This window comes from Lissotriton helveticus, chromosome 5_1 (assembly GCF_964261635.1).
Source record: "Lissotriton helveticus chromosome 5_1, aLisHel1.1, whole genome shotgun sequence".
Classification (NCBI taxonomy): Eukaryota; Metazoa; Chordata; class Amphibia; order Caudata; family Salamandridae; genus Lissotriton; species Lissotriton helveticus.
In genome coordinates, this window is record NC_136065.1 from 578,663,584 (window position 1) to 578,684,184 (window position 20,601).

The following is a 20,601-nucleotide window of genomic DNA, read 5'->3' on the forward strand; positions in this document are numbered from 1 at the left end:
AGTCCCCGTGGACACTAGGGAAGGTGTTGGACAGTAAATTAAACTTATTCCCTATCCTAGAGCGCCCCCCAGCGCAATGCGTTGTAATGGTTTGCGTTGTAAAAGTTGCGTCATAAAGGCACTGCGTGGTAAAAGTTGCGTTGTAAAGGATGTTTCCCGGTGCTGAGTGATAATGTGGTGGTGCTGAGTGATAATGTGGTGGTGCGGAGTGATAATGTGGTGGTGCGGAGTGATAATGTGGTGGTGCAGCAGGTGCCTAAACCAACAAAGGTGCCAGACCAAAGTTCATCCATGCGGATGTTTGCGAACCCCGGGTTTTTGTCTCAACCACTAAGTTTAAACCAAATCAATGCTCAGTAAGTAAAAGGCTTGTGAATTTCAGGGGAACCCAACAAACAGTTTTAATGTCATTGGTTGTTTAGGGAACATATATTAGGAGTCCTTATCTAAATGTGGCCCTTGTAATAAATATAAACGGAGTAGAAGGATTAGAGCGAGAAGGAAATAAACATACAAACAAAGAAAGGTCATGTAGGTGAAAATGAACGATGCAGGAAGGAAGGTGGAAAGCATGTAGACGAAGGCAAAAAGAAAAAAACAGAAAGAAACTAAGTTATGAGAAAGTTTAAGGACAAGAAGACGAAAGCAAAGGGAAAGAGGGAATTGTCATACGTGTAGAAAAAAAGTGAGAGGAGAAAGGCGAGGGAGGACGTAGAGAAAGGAAGAACATAAAAGAATGTAGGATTGCGTAAGAGTGTAAAACAACAGGAGATAACTTTATACTGGACAGGAGGGTGAGAGGGGGAAAACCAAAGATCAAAGAGGATGAAGCGACGGAGTCAGAGGAAGAAGAAGTTAAAACGGGAAGAGTGAGAATGGAATAGACAGAGAGAACAGAGATATGAGCGGAAGACACAAAAAGTTATCGAGGTAAAGCTTTGTAAACAAGCCACAACAGGAAATTAAAGGAAACACTACTTTCTTAAGTTTGACATTTAAGATGTTGCTGGAAGCGGACATAATTCTGCCAACTCTACATGCAAGGAATATCAGCAATATATTTTGAGGCGGTTGCGAACTTTGAAAAAATAAAGCGGACGGTAAAACGAGATGGTGTTATTAAAAAGGGGAGGGGCACAGAGGCACAAACGAAGCGCCTACCAACAACCGTTTAATTTTATTATTGCAAACTGAGAAAGTGACAAGGGGCCAGGCAAGGAGCACAGAGCAGGGGACTGTGCGCCAGGCAGGAGTCGCACCATACATTACTTAATGTCGAAATGACCAGCGGGGTCGATCCAGCGGGGGCGACGGAGAAACAGAAACCTAAAGGGGAAACCTAGTGAAGCGAGCGTGTCCTTTAATTACAAACCGCACACAAAAATAATATTTTACGATCCAGAGTTCCTGGTGCTCCGCGGGAGTCTGCAGCTTTTGTCGGGTTGAGGCGACGTGTTACCAGCTACAAAGGAGGAATGAGAGAGGGCCAACATGTCAGATGTGCCGTGTTTATGCGAGAGACACACTCAGACCAGATAAGGGGGAGGGGAGAGAGTAGGCATCTGACACAGCCAGTGCTAGTCTACCCCAAGAGACCAGCGTGACAGTGTGTGCTGGATTTGGGGGATCATGTTCGTACCATGGTGAACAAGGCGATTTGCAGATGATTTCACAAACGGCCCCTGAACATATAATAATGAAAAGAAGGAAGGGAAGGGACTGAAGGATTGAGGCACGAAAACTGGAAATAAAAGCAACAAAGCAGACACGGCAAAGGGGGAACAGAACTAGGAAAACAATTGGGAGACGCAGAGATAGGTAATAACAAATTCTTGGCATTGCTGTGGGGGGGCGGGGCGGGAGCGCATTGGCGGGGGAGCAGCAGCTTTTGATGTGCGTTAGTGTGCACTCCAGAACCTGTTGAACACAGCTGATCTATTTATTCCGATCAACCACAAATAATCCGATGTAATCTTCTGGAGAAATTATGTTGTCACACATCTCTCTAATTCTGCAATAAAACAGCATTTAAAACCGCCACCGGTGCTGTTGAGTGTAGCATTTGTTATCCGGACTGGGCTTTTACCTGCTTTGCTGGTTCACAGACATGTTTTCAGAGCACTGGTATGCCCGATGGTTGCTTGAGGATCGAAGCAAGATCCTAGATGGTTTCATTTCAAAGACAGATTGTAAGGTGTGAATAAAGAGCACCTCTGCCACGTGGTCTTTAGGGCCTTCTGTAAGAAAACTGAAAGACAGAGAGAGGAGAGGAGTTGGGGAGCAGAGTTATCTCCACGTGTCTAACAAAAAAAAACAAAAAAAGCGGCCAGGAAATGCTCTCGGCATTGCGGGGGCGGGGTGCGGATCCCTTTGCCTTGCGGCTGTGAAAGTGAAAGGAAACAGCAAGGATGTAATTAGGGGGGAGGAGAAGTGAGGACGAGCGCGCGCTGGGGTGAATGCCTGTTGCCGAGCGCACGCTGGGGAAGCTTCAGTTGCCTGTGGGAGGGAGGCTGATGGCTTTGATGTGGACGCACGTTCCGCACGAGTGCACCACACGAACTGTCTGAAATCCACAATGGTTTCAGACCTTGGTTTGCCCTCTATACTCTCGTCTATTATCCCTTGCGGGATTAATAGTCGAGACCTAAAAATGGCCAACGTACTTTGGCATCTGCCTTCAGCCATAAAATCCACTATAAAGAGCGCAATCCAGGTCAAACTCACCATACGTTCGATTCAACCAACACAAACGGTCAACAATCTAGACTCCCAACAATCACCTAACCAAAAACAAGACCCAACTGACCAATGGGATTCTAAGGACCTTCTAAAAATGCTCCCAGAATATGAAAGCTCTATGGAGCCGTACAATAGTATACTGGCACTTTATTCATTCTGTTAACGTCTTACTTTGTGATGGCTATTAAACATACAAACCTTTCCTCATTTTGCCATTTTATTATGGGTGTTACTGTAGGAAAATGCCCCTTTTTGTATGGTTACCCCCTACTTTTTGCCTGACACATGATGCACTTTGACTTGGTGGGCACTGGGTCCCTGCCAATCAGGTTCACAGGGCCTGTATTCATACCCAAAGCTGTACCTTTGTACCCACAATTGACATGTCTTGCCACAGGTAAGCACCTTGTCAAGGGTACCATGTATACCAAGGGCACTGTGACTAAAAAAGGCCCCTAAGGGCTGCAGCACCTATTGTACCATCCTGAAGGGATCTGTATCCTAACACACACACTGCCTTTGCAGGCTGTGTGTTTTGGTGCAGAGAAAAGTGAAGAGTTGACACGCCTGCAATCCACTGCCTGTGGCCTAGGTAAGCCATGCCTCTAGCTGGGTGCACTAGACCACAGGTGAGGGTACAGTTGCATGAGCACTGTACCGCATCAGTGTATAACTCCATACTTGGACATTTTAAGTGCAGTGAATCCATAAAGAGTATATGGTCTGGGAGTGGGTTGTTACGAACTCCACAGCTCTATAATGGCTCTACTGAAAACTGGTAAGTCCGGTAGCAAATGTCTCAGCACATTAAACCCACAATGGTGCAAGTATGGGATTCAATGAAAAATACACAGAGGACACACCTTAGAGATACCCCATGAAAAACGACAAGCCCTGATGTGGTCCCTGAATGGTTACCTGCCATATGCCACCACCAGACAAGTTTCTGGACTCCTGGGTGGAGAGCCTATGCTCTCTGGGTGCAGAAACAAAGCTCATCCTGGGCAGAGGTGTCATGCCTCCCCCCCAGAATTGGATGGGTCCACGAAAGGGGAAGCATCAAAGGCCTGCCGTGTTTGTAAGCTGTCCCTGTCTTTTGCTGCTCCAGCAACTGGCTCACACCGGTCGCCTTCAGAAAACCTCCCTGACTGAGCCTGCAGCATCTTTTCCGAATCCGAGATCTCCATTGAAATCCAAAGGGTCCCGTACGTAGTCTTAGCAGTCTGCACCCAGCCACTCCTGTGGCCCTGGTGGTGCAGTTCTTGTGCGGAGTCTTGGCCCCTACAGTGCTGATCTTACCGCCCCCAGGAGCTTTGCTCCCACAGCCAAATGTGTGATTTGGCTTGGGATTTGGGTTTGCCCTAAATTGGCAGTGTATGCTCAGACGTGGGTCCCTTGCTCACTTTGCCACTGAATTCAAGCTAGCCTGGCTGATGAGGGCTGTTAGCCGGACACCGGTCCCAGGATGCTTTTTTCCAGTCGAGGGAAGACATGGATTGGCAGTTCGGGCTGGACTGTTCCCATGAGGCACAGGGTCAACACTGATTTGCATAAAGCTGTGTCTGAACTGGGGTGGCGAAGTGAACTAAAGAACGAGGATGGATTCAACCCAGATCTGTGACTGGGGTAGAGTGTCTGAAAAGTTTCAGCACTCCATCCATCATCTCCTTGTGTTTGCTTAGTATATACAGAGCCAACTTCTCACAGTGACTACCACACATGTATACACACAGCAAACATTCTGCAACTCACAATTTTTTCCTGACTCTACAAGAGGTTTCATGCTTAAAGAAACACCCTTCAACATGAGATTTGAAAGTAGTCACACGAGGAAAAAGCAGTTGTATTTCGTGATCCATTTTGAAAACCACATAGCAGACACATAGCATAACAGAGTTAATAGTCACATCTCTAGTGGTGGCCACATTAAAAGGTGGCTGATCACCGTCAATTTTGGCATTTAGCCATCTGAGAGAGGTCCAAAAGTCTGGTCGTGCAAACCGTAAAACATCGCAGAATAAACACCTTCAACACCTATGCAAAGCCAGGCACTTTCTCTTCCTCATGGAATGGGGCAGGCAACGTTATTACGACATTCAACAACATGGGAGTGTGCAGTCTAGCAGCCGTGGTAAACCACCAATGCACCCTACGTATCTGCCAATTCCAGATCTGATAGAAAATGCAGGACAGGATATATAAATCACATTTATTAAGAACGGTTATAAAGAGAGCAAAAACCTTCTCATGAATCATCTCTGGGTGGGCCTCAAACACCTGCTTAATAATTGTGTAGTCTTAAACATTCCTGCTTATTCTTTTCTGGAGTACTAACATACTTTAGGAGTCCATGAACTCTATTATATTTCCACATATAGCTCCCATGGGTCAATATATACATCAATAAATTGTCACATGGCCCATGAGGACATGGTCTTCTTTAAGTTAGCATAAGCACGCTGCAGAGTGCCCGCTACTTTGTTCACGTTACTAAAGGACTTTATTTTTTGTAACTGTCTCTATTGCCATTTTCAAATGATAACCCGTCGCTGTGTTTACACTCGGAGGGTTCCTGGGATTTTGTCGGAACATTGTGAGCAAGGTCGAACAATGCCCCTTGTTATTTTGCTCTGGCCAGGCCTTAGCACCTAGACGAAACAGAACGATGATGCTGTTTGGGACAACATACTTTGGTCTTATTGGAATACATGAATTGGTAGCACACACTTGGAGAGGGACCTTTCCAGAGAGAAGAGCAAGATAGAACCTATGATGTAGATCTACCATCTATAGGCTAAGGTAGGGGGTTTGCAGACAAAGCCCAGAGATCTTCTAATATATAATACGTCTATGCAAGGGGAGGGAGGTTAGGCTACACTATCTTTTAATAATGACATTGCCTTTCATGATTTATGGACTAACTGCTATACTGACTGTATTAATATTAGGCATTTTTCTGCTTGTTGTGCAATGTATACAGATATATCGTTACACAAGTAGTAACTTGTGCATCTGAAAGAGACACGTTAGTGATAGATTCCATACCTTAGAATAGATACCCCAGCAATACCAACCCCGGTGGCGGGTCTGCAAACAAGATTACACCAGAAAGTCACAGAGAACAGACCGGCCAAAGAAGCCGTCTCTCCGGACTGGACTGTCAAGGCAGTAATGCTTGGTAAATGTGTGCAACGAGGCCCACGTAGCTGCCTGACAAATGTCCTGCAAGGGAACGCCGCGTTCCAAGGCAGTAGTGGCTGCCGCCACCCTGGTAGAATTGGCACGCAGCCCCACAGGAGGCTCCTCCTTAGCCAACGAGTAACAGGCTTTGATGCACAGAACGACCCACCAAGAGATGGTTAGTTTGTGCAAGGCCCGACCTTTTTTGGCACCCACGTAGCCAACAAAGAGCTGGTCATCCACCCGGAACTCTTGTGTGCGCTTCAGATGGAACGAAAGAGCACGTTTTGGGTCCAGACGGTGGAGCCTCTCTTACTCTTTTGAAGAATGCGGAGGCGGAAAGAAGATGGGCAAAGTGATGGTCGGCCCATTTGGAAAGGCGTGACAACGTTTCGCAAGAAAGAAGGACGGGTCCTTAAAACCACCTTGTCCGGATGAACAGGAATGAAAGGAGGTTTAGAAGAAAGAGCCTGGAGCTCACTCACTCTTCTGGCAGAGGTGATGGCTACAAGGAAAGCCGTCTTTAGAGTGAGAAGAAATAAAGGACAGTTATGAAGGGGCTCAAAGGTAGCGCACATAAGATAGGTCAGGACAAGATTTAAGTCCCATTGAGGCATTATGAAAGGCACAGGAGGAAACTAGTGTGTAATGCCTTTCAGGAAACTTAACAACCGGGTACTTAAAAAGAGAAGGCTGATCTGGAAACCTTAGGAAGGTGGAGATGGCTGAATGATAACCTTTGATAGTGCCCAGAGCAGAGCACTGCTGGGCCAAAGATAGTAGTAACAGTAAGAACTCAGAAAGAGGGGCAGAAAGGGGATCTACAGCCTTTGCTGTGCACCATGCCACAATTTTTTTCCACCTGCAGGCGTATACCGTCTTAGTGGAGGGACGCCTGGCTGCCAGAATGACATCAAAAACTTCGGGAGGAACATCGAAAGCTGTCAACTGTCACCGCTCAATCTCCACACAAGGAGGAGGAGGCTGGATAGGTTGGGATGGACGACCGTCCCCTGCGACAGAAGATCCTCCTGAAGAGGCAGTCGAATCGGGGGAATCGAACGCCATGCTGATTAACTCGTGCCCAATCCGGAGCCACAAGGATGACTTGAGCCCGGTCGCGCCGAATCTTCTTCAGCACTCTGGGCAGAAGTGGTATGGGCGGAAAGGCGTACAACAGACCGCAGCTCCACTCGCAACGAAAAGCGTTGCGAGAGTGCCGTCTTGGAAATTCCCATGCGCAGAATTGAAGACCTTGCGCGTTCTCTTCGGTGGCGAATAGATCTAAATAAAGCTCTCCGCACAGCAGGAAGAGACCTTGCGCAACGTCAGAGTTCAGACGCCATTTGTGATCCATCAAGCACCGGCGGCGGCGTTCGTCCGGCCTGGCGTTCAGAGAACCTACCAGGTGTTTGTAGGAGAGTAGGGTCTGCTTCCTATAGTCACCCCCACTTTTTGCTTCACTGGTTTTCGACTTTGATGTGGCTGTGGGCCTGCTAATCAGACCCACAGCCCAGATGCACTCTCTCTAAATTCATATCATGTACTCTAGGTACAACCACAATTGGGAATTGGTTCACCTTGTCAGCCCCTGTAGAAGTGTACCCTAGGTACTCCGGGCATAGGTGCATCCCAGGACTACCAGGGGCTGCAGCATATCTTTTGCCACCCCTGGCTGGCCATCCAAACTGACACAACTGGCTGATCACTCAGCTGGGGCAAGGTCGTGTAATCACCCCTTGCTTAGGTATAGTATTCCTATATCTACCCTTACATATAGACAGACAGTAACCTATAAGTCACTCCTATGGCAGGCCTTAACAATCCTGGAGGCAGAGTGCTTGGTTATGTGTGAGATGGTGCTCTAGCATGAGCTGAGCCTGTCTGCAGCTTGCGGAACCATGTCCTTATAGCTGTTCTATGATATCGCCATACCATATACTCTTAAGTGCATTATAATCCTCGCGGTTGAATGCTAACTTTGGTTTGGCTTTATCTAAACAGGTCGTGTAAGGTGTCATACGCTTTGGAATATTACCCCCTCGCCAATTCTGGCGACGGGGGTAGCATTCCACCCTTCTAGAAGGAGAAGACATGTTGTTGCTGGCTATCCCGGTTAAAGTTAACCAGAGCCTCAGCGTCACAACATAGACGCTGCTGCCACAGACACAAGTCTGACCTCCTGCTGCTGGGAGTCCTTCCAGTCACGGAGGTTTGGACAATAGGTTTCCTGCCTGGAGAGGTGCGAGCACCACCCCAGACAGGACTTTGTGTATTGGGACAGGGAGGGCTGAATAGAATGAGACACTGCCTGGGGCACACTAGGTGCTCCATGCATACCCCAGTTCAAACCGGTTGCTGGGGCACTCCAGCCCCAGCTCTGGCGCGAAACTGGACAAAGGAAAGGGGGTGTAACCACCCCCCTTCCTGGTCCCACCCATAGGAGGGACCTAGAAAGTAATCCAGCCCTTTTTAGTTGTATAAAGGTAGGAGCTGAACCCCAGGACTTTAGATTTGATCCTGAACTGAAACTTGAAACGAAACTCTGGACCTTCGATGTTCTGCTGAAGCTGAAGACTGAAGAATCTCCCTTGTGGCCAAGGAGTGACCACCCTGGGCAACCAGGCACCATCCAGCAAATCAACAGCTTGCTTTGTCGACGTTTCCCGCCGGAACCCGAGCACAGAGCCTGACAAGACCCAGACTTCCAGACCTCTCTGATCCTCTCTTCATGTCTGCAGCATAGCTGAGATCCGTGGAGGCGACGACACACGTGGGACAGGCCATCTTGAAAAGTCCACGACTTGCTAACTGTGCAGCTCCTGAGGAATCCTCGAAGCTGTGCACTGGGGATTGAGAAGCCCCGAATCCGAGCTCCACCTGCACCAAAGATCAGCCCTCCACGAGTTCTGCGTGGGGCCCTTCTGCTTGTGTTCTGCTCGACGCGTTGTCCGGTTGCTGGCCCGTTGGCTAGTAGCCTCTGTGACGACAATCCTTTTGAACCAACTCGCTGGTCTGGTTGCTCCAGACTGGCCCTTGCCTCCCTGCAAAGGTGAGGCACCTCAGACCTTGCTGGTCAACATCAGAAGCCTTCTTGGAATCCTGCGTGGGTTGCCTTTGCCAAGGCTTGTTGACTCCAATCCGGCAGTCGACCCCACCATCTGCGAGGATAGAGGCTTAAAGATCAGAATCATAGCCTGAATATCCCAGACTCGCTGCTTGGGAGGATAAACCCGAAACAACATTGAATTCAGAATTGCTCTGATGAAGGGGAGCTTTTGAGAGAGACTCCGGTGCGACTTCAGCACGTTGATTGAGAACCCCAGCAAAAGCAGGAGTTCGGTCATAGTCTGAAGGTGGGCGGCGACTGACTGGGGCGAGCCCGCCTTCAACAACCAGTCATCAGGTAGGGGAAGACTGAAACCCCTGACCTTGCCAAATGAGCTGCGACAACCGCCATCACTTTCGTGAACACCCGAGGGGCGCTGGTAAGGCCGAAGGGGAGCACAGCAAACTGAGAATACCCTGGCCTACCATGAAACGCCGGTGGGCCGGTAGGACGGGGATGTGAAAATATGCATCCTGCAAGTCAAACGCCACCATCCAGTCTCCAGGGTCGAGGGCAGCCAAGACCTGAGCCAGAGTCAAAATCTTGGATTTCTCCTTCTTGGGGACCAGAAAGTAGTGGGAATAACAACCATGTCCTACTTCTGGCCCAGGAATGCGCTCAATAGACCCCTTGGCCAAGAGGGCAGTGACTTCCTGTTGGAGAAGCGCAAAGGGATCCACCGACATGTGGTAGAACGGAGGTGGCATGGCTGGGGGGGGCAGACTCAAAGGGGAGGGAGTAGCCCCTTCGGACGATTCACAGCACTCACCTGTCTGAAGTGACAGAGCGCCAGTGGGGGAGGTGATGTTGAATCCTGCTACCCACCGGCGTGGGGTGCACCCCAAAGCTTGGGCTAGGAAGGCTTGGAGGCGGATGCTGCAGGAGCGCAGGTGGACTGACCCACACGTGGTAGCCTGTGCCGCCACCACGCCAGTGCTGAGGTTGGTTCTGCACAGGTTTCTAGCTGAACGAACATGTAGGGGCGCCCCTTCTGGGGTCTCGAAAGGAATGAAAGTTAAACGTGGCCGGGCGTGTGGTGGAGAGTCCCAAGGACTTAGCCGTAGCCCGAGAGTCCTTGAAACGTTCCAGCGCACTCTCTGCCTTATCGCCAAACAGGCGAGTACCATCAAAAGGCATGTCCATGAGGGAACTTTCGACATTCCCGAAAACCTTGTGGACCGCAGCCAGCCATGGCAACACAAGGCCACCTTTGTGGAGATTGCTCTCCCCAAGGAGTCCACGGTGTCCAGCCCACACCGAATGGCGAACTTCGCGGTATCCTTCCCCTCCACAACAGCTCGGAAAGTACAGCCTGAACCTCCTCCGGGCAGTGGGGCGGAGTTTGTGCCACCGTGTCCCACACCGCGTGTGAGTAGCGGCCCAAAAGGCATGCGGTGTTGACTGACTGCAGCCCCAAGATGGCAGAGGAAAACAACTTCTTGCCAAACTGCTCTAGCTTTTTTGATTTCTTATCCGGCGGAGCGGTAGGGAATTTACTATGGGAAGTGGAGGCCTGAATAACCAGGCTCTCCGGGATCGGATGATTTGTTAAAAAGGCAAGGTCACCCGGTGATGGCCGATAACACCTGGCCACGTTTTTATCCACAGGAACCCCTGTGGCTGGTCTAGACCAGGTGCCCATCAAAACATCCTTCAAGGCCTCATTGAACAGAAGCAGAGGTTCCATAGAACTTGCCGCCGGCTGAAGCACTTCAGTAATGAGGTTCGTCTTTAGAGTAACAGTAGGCAGATCAAGGTCTAGAGCCTCAGCTGCTCTACGGAGCACCACGGGAACGGCGTCGCAGGGGGCCCAATGGCCGGAGCCGCCGGTGGAGGACCATGCGGCGCCGGGGCCGCAAGAGGAGAACCTTGCGGCGCCGGAGCTGGTAGAGGCAAGCAAGGGCCCTCAGTAGGGACTGCAGGGCCTGAAGGAGCGCCGACAGGAGCCCTAGGGCTGAAAAGGGGGTCCATGGCAGCAAGGAACTCTTGCACCTGGGCCAGAGCCGCCGACGGACCCGAATAAGGTGGGTAGGCCGCTGGATTCTCAGGCTCCAACAGAGCCTTGGGGGAAGGACCCCTGGGCCCCACGTCCGCTTCCCGAGACAGACGGGGGGACGTCGGAAAGTGTAAACACTTCGACTTTTTCTTGTGACATCTCTTACCCGATTCAGAGGGTGAATACTTTGACCCCGAGGAGCGATAATTATGGCTCCGCGGTCGGTCTCTCGAGCGACCCCTGGACCACGAATGGCGCGGAGACGACTGCCGGGCCTCCAGCAGCTCTCGGGACCGCTCCCGCAAAGCCTTTGGAGCCATCGCCAGACAGTCAGAACATGACCGGGAGTCATGGCCGTGCTCCAGATAGTAGAGACAAACGCTGTGGGACTTAGCCACCGACATCGTACAGCGGCAGGCCCTGCAGTATTTACACCCAGGCATCCCTACGTGGCACCAGGAATCAAAGACTCGAAAGAAGTAGAGACAAAAGTCTAAAAAAAAAGTTTGTCAAAAAGTGACTAGGGTATGCGCTCTAAGCGGATCTACGCTTGCTGGCGCAGAAATAGAAAGAACTGACGTCAGCGCGCATGGGTGGCGTCTAAGTAGTCTCCGTGACGTCATCTCGGCGCTTACGACGGAAGCAGAGCCGCACAACGATACTTACCTACGCGCAAGGGTACTGCTGACAAAAAACTTTCTGGATCCAGTCTGATGCCTGGGGATATTCTAAGGTAAGAAATCTACCACTAACGTGTCTCTTCCAGATCGTTCCTTTTTAACCGCATGCGTGCGGTCGATATTCTGCTCCTGCGCTGGGAATCTGTAAAGCCCTTTATTCATGACGAGCTGGGCTCGTCATGAGCGTGCGAGGAGGCTACCTCATGACGAGCCCAGCTCGTCATGAGCGTCGAAGGGGTTAATACTTCTACGTCACCCCTAAAGAAGACCATAACCACTCCCCGGGTAGGGTGCATGGTATTTAAAAAGTATGATATGTGTTAAAGTTTTACATGTCCTGACCATGAAAAACTCCCAGAGTCGTGTTTGACTGTTGTAAGAGTAGCTCTCCTATAGACCTACACTGGGTTAACTTATTACACTTAAGTGATAATTCAGTTTGGAAAGAAAAAGAGAAATGCTTCTTAAACTCATTAAAATTGCAATTTTAAACCCTCTTTAATGGTAAAGGTGGGTTTGAAGTTCCTATGCTGATAATGCCACTTTTAGAAAGTTTACTAAAGTATACATAAAGTGATGGGTGGAATGTTTGAATTAATCGCCGCCAGAGGTAATTATTCAGGCTGTATCTCAGTTCATATTTATTTTGCATAACATACAACCTCAGTTTGGACCCAGCCATATGCAAATGAACCTTGGCCCTGCTCCAATGGAAACAGCTCAGCCCAAACTGCTAGGCCAGGTCATCACAGATTCGGAACACAAGCAACCCCCAGTACAGGTCGCACCCTTATTAGGGCTCATTAGCAAGGTATAATTTTAGCTTCTTCCATCGTACTACATCCCACCAAAATATAGCATATAAAGAAATACAATTTGCATTCCTTTTTCCATGCTGACCAAACAATATCTGCTAGGACTAAGTACAACAGACACCGATCATAATTGAATTGATCGAATAAACACTCAAATCTAAATAAATTATAATATTATAAGCTCTCCTCTGTTGTGCCCCATTATTTTATCTTTTATGCTTGGTCACAAAGTTGTGCACCATTGAGTCTAGAAGCTGCATGTTTCTGCTTTCTTTGACAGAGTACAACATAGCTGTGGCAACAGGCCTTACTTAACAAAATACTCTAACAATACAATCAACACCCCTCAGGTTTGATGCCTAGTTGTCTATTGCAAATTTCACCCAAACCTAAGACATGCCGCACAACCACCCAATCAGTACACATACAGCACATGCACCCAATGGTCCAATAATGCTTTCCACCAAAGGATACAGACTACAAAACACAGAGAAGATAGAGACACAGAGACATTAGGGATCCTAGGTTTAGAGATGCAGATACAGTTCTTCTCACCCTGCCTGGGCAGCAGGTCAGTCAAATAGGGCAGCAGAGTGGCAGTTCTTTCAGCAGCACAGCACTCCTTCACATACTCCACAGGTCCAGAAGTGTACTGAATAGTTGTGTCTAAGAGTCCAATATTTATACCTAGTGTCCACTTTGAAGTGGAGGAATCTTCTAGAGGTTTCAACCCCCTAAGGCGCCAGGCACCCCCTTCATCCCTGCCCTGGCACTAGCTTGCCTGGGGTCAAGAAAGACTAGTGACAAACCCTTCATGAGTTCTCAGGCAAGACCTTTAGGATGTGCAAGTATGGTAGGTAATTGCTCCTCCCCCTCGTTAACACAGTTGCCCATTCTGCAAACTCATTTTCCCTTTCTCTCACTACCTGGGAGCAAAACACAAAAACCAACTGCCAGCTGCACCTAGTCATGTTACCCAGGATCAGGCTGTAGGCACAATATGGTTAGGACAAGAAAATTCCAACTTTCTAATATTGGCATTTTCAACATTGTGATAAAGAAAATCCGACTTTACCACTAACGAGAGCTTTTAATAACAATTCTTTAGACAACAAACTCAACCCGTCTACCTGCTCCCAATTGGAAGATGCAGCTTATTACATGTTATAAGGTAAATCCAATGTTATCGTTTGGGAAAGGTAGAAGTTGCAGTAGTAATAAATGAACTAATGAGTTTTTCACTACCAAGACATGTAAACTTAAAAGTATAGGTCTTCATTTTTAAATACACTGCACCCGGCCCTCTGGCCTGTTCAGGACATACCACAGGGGTGACTTCTATGTATTAAAAGGAAGATTTAGGCCTGGCAAAAGGTTTATTTTGCTAGGTCAAAATTGCAGTTTACAACTTCACACACAGGTTGCAATGGCAGGCCTGAGATGTTTAAAGAGTCACTTAAGTGGGTGGCACAATTAGCACCGCAGACCCACTAGTATCATAAAATATATAGGCCCTGGGCACATGTAGTGCCACTTTACCAGGGACTTACAAGTAAATTAAGTAGTCCAATTGGTTGTAAAGCCAGTTCTTCCATGTTTTAGGGAGAAGGCAGTGGTAAGCTGTGCAGAGTCCTAAACCAGCAAAACAGGAGGAGGAAAGCTAGGGAAGAACCAAACCAAAGATGCCAGGTCTAACATAGCTCAAGGAAAAAGTGCCACTATCCATCAGCTCATTCATTCTTACATAACATACTACTAAGATTTTTATCGGAACTGAACGCAATTTACTTTCACAATAATCAACACAGCTCTTTAGCAAAGCACGCAGTGAATGAGTCTCTACTAACCAAATAACTGTACAAAAAGAATCATCCGAAATCGCAGAACCAGGTTCGGTCCAGATTCAAAATACACGATGCCACAGCAAGGGCACAGTGCTGCTAAAATAAAAAGCAGCCTCTATTAGGAGAAGACTATAAAGAAGTGTGCTGTAGTGACTAAATACTTGGTTTTTGTGAAAAAAATTGGATCTATTTTTTAAATGCCTTAAAAATGCTATGGGCATGTTGATTAATTAAAACCCTCCCTGACTAATGCAATTTTTGTTCTGAGAAATAGAGACAATCATGTTATGAAAGCTGCTGGTTTTAACATGTTTGACCATTTGACTAAATGTATCACTCAATGGCATTACATTTTACTGTAGTATCATAAATGGGCTTATGCAAGGGATGGAACAGATTTCTATTGATGGATTTCAATATACAAATTACACTTTTTAAAAGACATACAAAACTGTAGAAGTCCAAGAACACCACTGAATAATAATAACAAATAAATAACATTCATGTCATGTAAGACTTCCACACATCATTTTAAACAATAAAAGAGCAAAGATTTAAATTGTGTGCAGAAACAGGGATGAGGGTTTGAATTTGAACATAAATGCCTCCTTGAAAGTGTCGCACATTTTGTGAAGCAGAAAGTTATAACTGGGATTAATTAAAACACTAATTAAAATCAATACCTTTTTAAGTAGCTGGATTGTTCTTTGTTTCATATCTGAATCCAAAGACATCTGGTTTTTAACCTTTTCAAACTCATTTATTTTGTTGGACATAATTTTCTTTTGTTCACGCATGGTGGATACCTGAAGGGAAAAAACAGATTATTACAAAAGAAAATACAATTTGTTTTTCAATGGGAACATTTTGCATTAACGAGGTTCATTAACCTTGAAAGGAAGAGAAAGAAGGCATTTGGGAGTTTAATTAAGTCTTTGATAAATGGAGTTTGAAAGACACAGTAACACTGGCCCTCACTCCTTAAGGCTATATTCTACCAAAAGTGGCACCTTGGCAATCATCTGGGGCAAGCATTCTCCTTAGAAGTCACAAAATGTGCCAAACCAGTTAAACATATCACTTGCTTTAACCCTCCAAAACATTCACTGGAAAGCTTTTCCTGATCTACATTGTCAGCAGACGATAGAAGCAGTTGCTAAAAGTGAGGCTGTAATGGAAGTGGGCTGAAAGTACCAAAGGTAACACAGGGATTAACATCAGTACACTGCTAAACACAGGCAGAAATCACGGGACCTTAGCTACCTGTACCCTGGCATGGCCAAGCTCATGCATAATGGGATGAGGTACAAAAAAAGACATGTAAACACATTTAAAATCAGGCAAATAATAGTGTAACAAAGCAAATAAAGGAAATGCTAAAACTAAGGACGCATACATAAAAAAACGAATTGAAAAATAAAGGAATCCTTTATAAAACCGTGCACAATTAGGATTAGAAGCTTATGATCAAATTCATTCTGGGTGGCTATTATATGTGTATTTGTAAAGTGCAATATCACTGCAAGGCTATTGTGGCGCTGAGCAGGTGTGTGCGCCTATCCTTGCATAGGGTAGGAAGATTAATTGAAAAGCCAGGTTTTCCGCTTCTTGTGGAATCTAATAAGACAGGAGTAGGACATTGTTCCATGCTTTAGGAACGAAGTTAAGGACTACCTGTCCTCTTGATCTGGTTCTGCGTGGTATGTGTGTGCTAGGAGTCCTGTGGAGCAGAGGTGTCTGTGTGATTGGTGAGAGGATATTGGACTTCATGTAAGTGGGCATAAGTTGTTTAGTGCTGTGTGCATCTGTGTGTGGAGCTTGAAATGAGTAAGTATATCGGGAGCCAGTGGAGCTCCCTGAGGTGGTGTGTGATAAAAGTTGTGTGTGGGAGGTTGAGGAGTAGTCTGGCTGCTGACTTCTGGATAGTTTTTAGTCTTCTGGTGAATTGCTTGGTGATCCCAGCATAGGAGGTGTTCCTGTAGTCCAACATGCTGTTGACTAGGGTACGAGTGACCATTTTTAGGTTGAACCTTGGCAGCACCTGCGCTGCGAGCCATCCTGTATTGGAGTATGTACTTGAAGTCCCGCACACTTTCTGCCCATATTGGTCATTGGCTTGAGTCATCATCCTTCGTAAATGCTGGCTTCTGATTTGCTATTAGGCTTGTTAGTCCCTCCTTAGTATCACCATGTCTTCATTTGTAACCTTCCATGAGACATCCTTTTACTTTTACTCTTTAGTCTGTAAGCACTATTTTCTTTAATGAATTTCTCTTACTGCAGGAGGGTCTCTCGTGCACAGTTGTGACCACTGGCTTGTTTATTTAACTCGTAGCAAACGGGAAGCTCTTCAAGGGATGTGGGAGACCGAAGGCGGCAATACAGCGATTGCCTCAAGCATTTGGAATGCAATAGGTCTCGCATTTGCGAGAAGTTAAGCTATTGGCATTGTAAATGACAATGCCTTTTATTTATGTTTTAAAAACCAACACACAAATAAAAGTCATTGTCATTTACAATGCCAATAGCTCAAACTTGCGTAAATGTGAGACATATTGCATTACTGGTGCTTGTTCTGATGTTGCTTGGGAGCCATTTGAAGATCTTCCTCAGCATCTTCAGGGTGTGGAAGCAAGATGTAGCAACAGTGTTGACTTGTGCAGTCATGTCCAGTTTGCTGTCGATGATGATACTGGCGTGGATGCTAGGTGTGGGACTAAGTGTGGCCAGACACCAATTGGAGTCCCATGGCAAAGTATTCTTGCCGTAGATCACTTCTTTTCTTGTTGGTGTTGATCTGGGGACAGTTGGCTTTCACTCAGATACTTCTGTCATGCAGGCGGTTAACTAGTTTCTTGTATTGGGGGTCATGTCCAAGAGGGAGCATACTGCCTGCGTGTCATTGGCATAGAAGAGTATGTTGATTTTGTGTGCACAGATAACATTGGCCAGAGGGATCATGTATGCGTTGGAGTGGTGCCGAGCAATGAACCCTGAGGAGTTTGCGGGCTTCGAGGAGCAAGGTGCCAGACTGCCAGCTTGAATTTTATTAATTAGGATTGAGTTGATCTAGTAGTAAGTGGATCACTGAATGCTGTTGCCCCATTCTTATCACAGCTTTATAAACATTTTTTTTTTTTACTCTTGATCAGCACTACATTATCTACGAGCATTATTGTCTTTACGATGACCCTTAATAATTGGGGTCGAAACACTGTTGACACTTGAGGCAGCAAATATTTGCCTTGTTGACTTGTTACATGATCATTTAAATTTGTTTTATCTATGACTCATGTACTAAGAACTTATGTAATTCTCTAACACGCTGCTTTTATTTGTTTTTCATTGTGCTTCACATGCGCCATATATAGGCACTGGTTCTCGAGCACTAACTGTTCACTTTGCTATATTCACTGCACCTATTTTTGAGAAATGTTGATGCTGCTCTTCATTATTTTGTATTGTGAGAGGTTTATATAAACATAGTAATATGTTTGGTACTTCCCTTTGTATTTTCATTAAGTGTACAACTACTTCTTTACTAATACCTGTTGAGACAATGTTGCAGATATCACTATTTACTCCAGTCCCAACTGGGTCTATGGGCTCCCCCGTGGTTTGTTTCGCGACCTGCTTTTGGGGCATTCAGCTATCTGAGGATAACCTTGCTGTTTACTAAGACTTTCATCACTCTTGGCACTCAATGAGCAGTGTGTTCAAATATGGCCTCCTGGGTCATTCGGTGTTGAGCACAGCAGTTCAATTATTATCATTTATATCAGGGATAGCCAAGTGTTCCCATCCTTCCTAAATTGTATGCGATCTCATGTGATCAATAATTATGGTGGTAAGAAATTCCAGATTCTTGATGAGGTTCATCGATTAACTTTTTCTAATACACAGGAATAGCCAAGGGCGGTGGTAATCTTATGTGTTTTGGGAGTATCAAGGGCCCTTTATTTGTAGGTATTGTAAGCAACAGCTATGGAGCGCCTTATTTACTATACTTAGTGCTTTAAAGCTGAGCGTCTTGCTATCAGAAGTCAATCCAATCCTTAAGGCATTTGAGCAACGCGTTCTATTGAGTAGAGGGGAATTAGTCATCTTGTTGCAGTGTTCTGGATCCAATAGTGATTTCTAGTTGATGACAAAGATGGTATGTGTGCACTCGGCAACTATATCTAGTCTAACAATCTCCACAAAACCACACGTTTAAGTGTGCCGCTGATGCCACTTCAGGTTTAGAGCGCATCGCCAAATCCTACACAACTTAACCAACACCTCCAGTACAGGCCAAACTTCAAATATGTCAATCATGTAGTCAAAATAGTCCCCAGGTGCCAAAGGTAAAGCAAAGCATCTCAAGACCCCATCAAATCAATACAATGGGAAAAGATTGCCAGCTCCACCTCTTTGTATAGCTTTCATTCATGAATATTATAATAAATGGATATATTACTGTCAGTCACAACATCAAATGCTAGGTCTTTCATATCTAAGAGAAAAGCATTCAACCTGAACAAGGGCTTGCTGTTCATGCAGAATAAGGTTTAGTCTCCCTAATCCACTTACAAAAAGATCCTCAAGTTAGCTCTCCACTCACAGAGAGAGACACTGGTGACTAGAGCTGCCAAAGTGTACAAGTTTGAACAGCTGTACGTACAGGAGATTGTCCAGTTATAAAAAAAATAAAGATGTTTGTTCAGTTGAGATGAAGCGATTTCATACTCAAAAGATTCCCTCTTTACTGGTCCCATGGAGATTTAATTTTCCCACTGCAAATATAATACATGTGGTTTGAAGTACCAGTGAAGTGCAGAAATCCATGAATCCAGTGGTGAAAATAAAGTATGTATACAAAGGATTGAAACGGGTTGAAAAGAGCAACTGTCTTAACTGTTGTGTACCATCTCTGGAGAATAGGCGTTCACAGGAGTTGTAGGGTTTGGGCTAGTACTATAGAAAATTAAGAAGTATCAAGCAGGGCGAAGAGAGATGGGTGCTTCTGTGTCAAAAAAGGGAAAATGGCTAGATAAGTCAATAGTCCTGATATGAAAATGTGGATATGGTTCCTTCTTCTGTATGTGCGCTGCTTTGATGGTCATTACTATGAAAAAGGCTTCCCTGAAATTAGTCCAAAAGAAAAATCAGTAAGTAGGTAGGGCATTCCAGCAGCAACAAATATGAGACCATGCTGGTGGCAACCTGACATTGGTGTCTGGAAGCAGATATCTACTTCAAAGGAACTTCCTTCAACATCTCAGTACCTACAATACCCTATTCAGAGAAGATATGGCTGTATGTCTGCTAAACTAGTCACAAACCCATCAAGCCAAACCTGCAACCTCAGATCTCTCCATTCTATGATGGGCCTGACTGCAAGTAGAAGATACTTTGACAAGATTATGATCTCACTGGGAATTACTCAACACCGTAAAGCGGTTGCAAGACCACACGTTCAGAAGCTGTAAAAAATTCCTAAATAAGCAAATGCAAAGCAAGTGCATGCAACATCAGTACTATAATACTCGTGATTTTTCCAAATTTTGATTAGTTTATTCGGAAATCTGAGATCTTACATGGGACATGCTGTGAATAGGATCCCAATCCCCACTCTGCACAGAATTCACTCAGTCTTTCTTGGAAAATAAGTCTCAAATCAGAGCATAAGAAGGGGTGGTTACAGGCAATAGGCACACGAAGGAATCACAGTATGTAGTGATACTGGACAATGTGAAGAACTCACTTGTCCAAATTTAACACCCTCCCTCTTCACAAGAATCTTAACCTACTCAGGTTAATAAAGCTTCTGTATTAGAAGTGCGGATGGGCAAAAGCCTTAGTTGGCACAGTGAGACATATCTGACAACAGCTTTGTTGCAACTTTTCTCTATTGATCAGCTTTAAGTCCAAAAATCCTACCTCCTTTCACATAGCTCTAGCAAGCCGGGACCCATCTGTAAATACAAGTTATTCCCATTCATGAAGATTTGTATAACAACCTCTGTATTCAAAGGTCTCACCACTTCATCCATCCAATCAACACTCATTGGAAGGGGCTATCTCACAGGGTATCATTTGACACCATCGCCTGAAGCTCGAGTCCATTAAGTCGGTAAAACACATTGATGTTGCCTGTGCAGGCGACCACAACACCAAGGTTATGTCTGCTGTTAGTTTATCTTAAGGGGCATCCGGTGCATTTAGTCATAACAAGCAAAAAGAAAAGATACGTTTC

General features: G+C 45.9%; 1 protein-coding gene across 2 annotated transcripts in view; it reads right to left on the minus strand.

The window, feature by feature from the left end:
- Positions 1 to 20,601, minus strand: part of KIF20B (kinesin family member 20B) — a 608,549-nt gene that overhangs the window by 227,286 nt on the left and 360,662 nt on the right. For both annotated transcript variants that reach the window (XM_078642920.1, XM_078642919.1), the window contains exon 22: positions 15,047 to 15,169. In XM_078642920.1, coding sequence (XP_078499046.1) covers positions 15,047 to 15,169 — 123 coding nt within the window. The remainder of the gene's footprint in view (positions 1 to 15,046; positions 15,170 to 20,601) is intronic.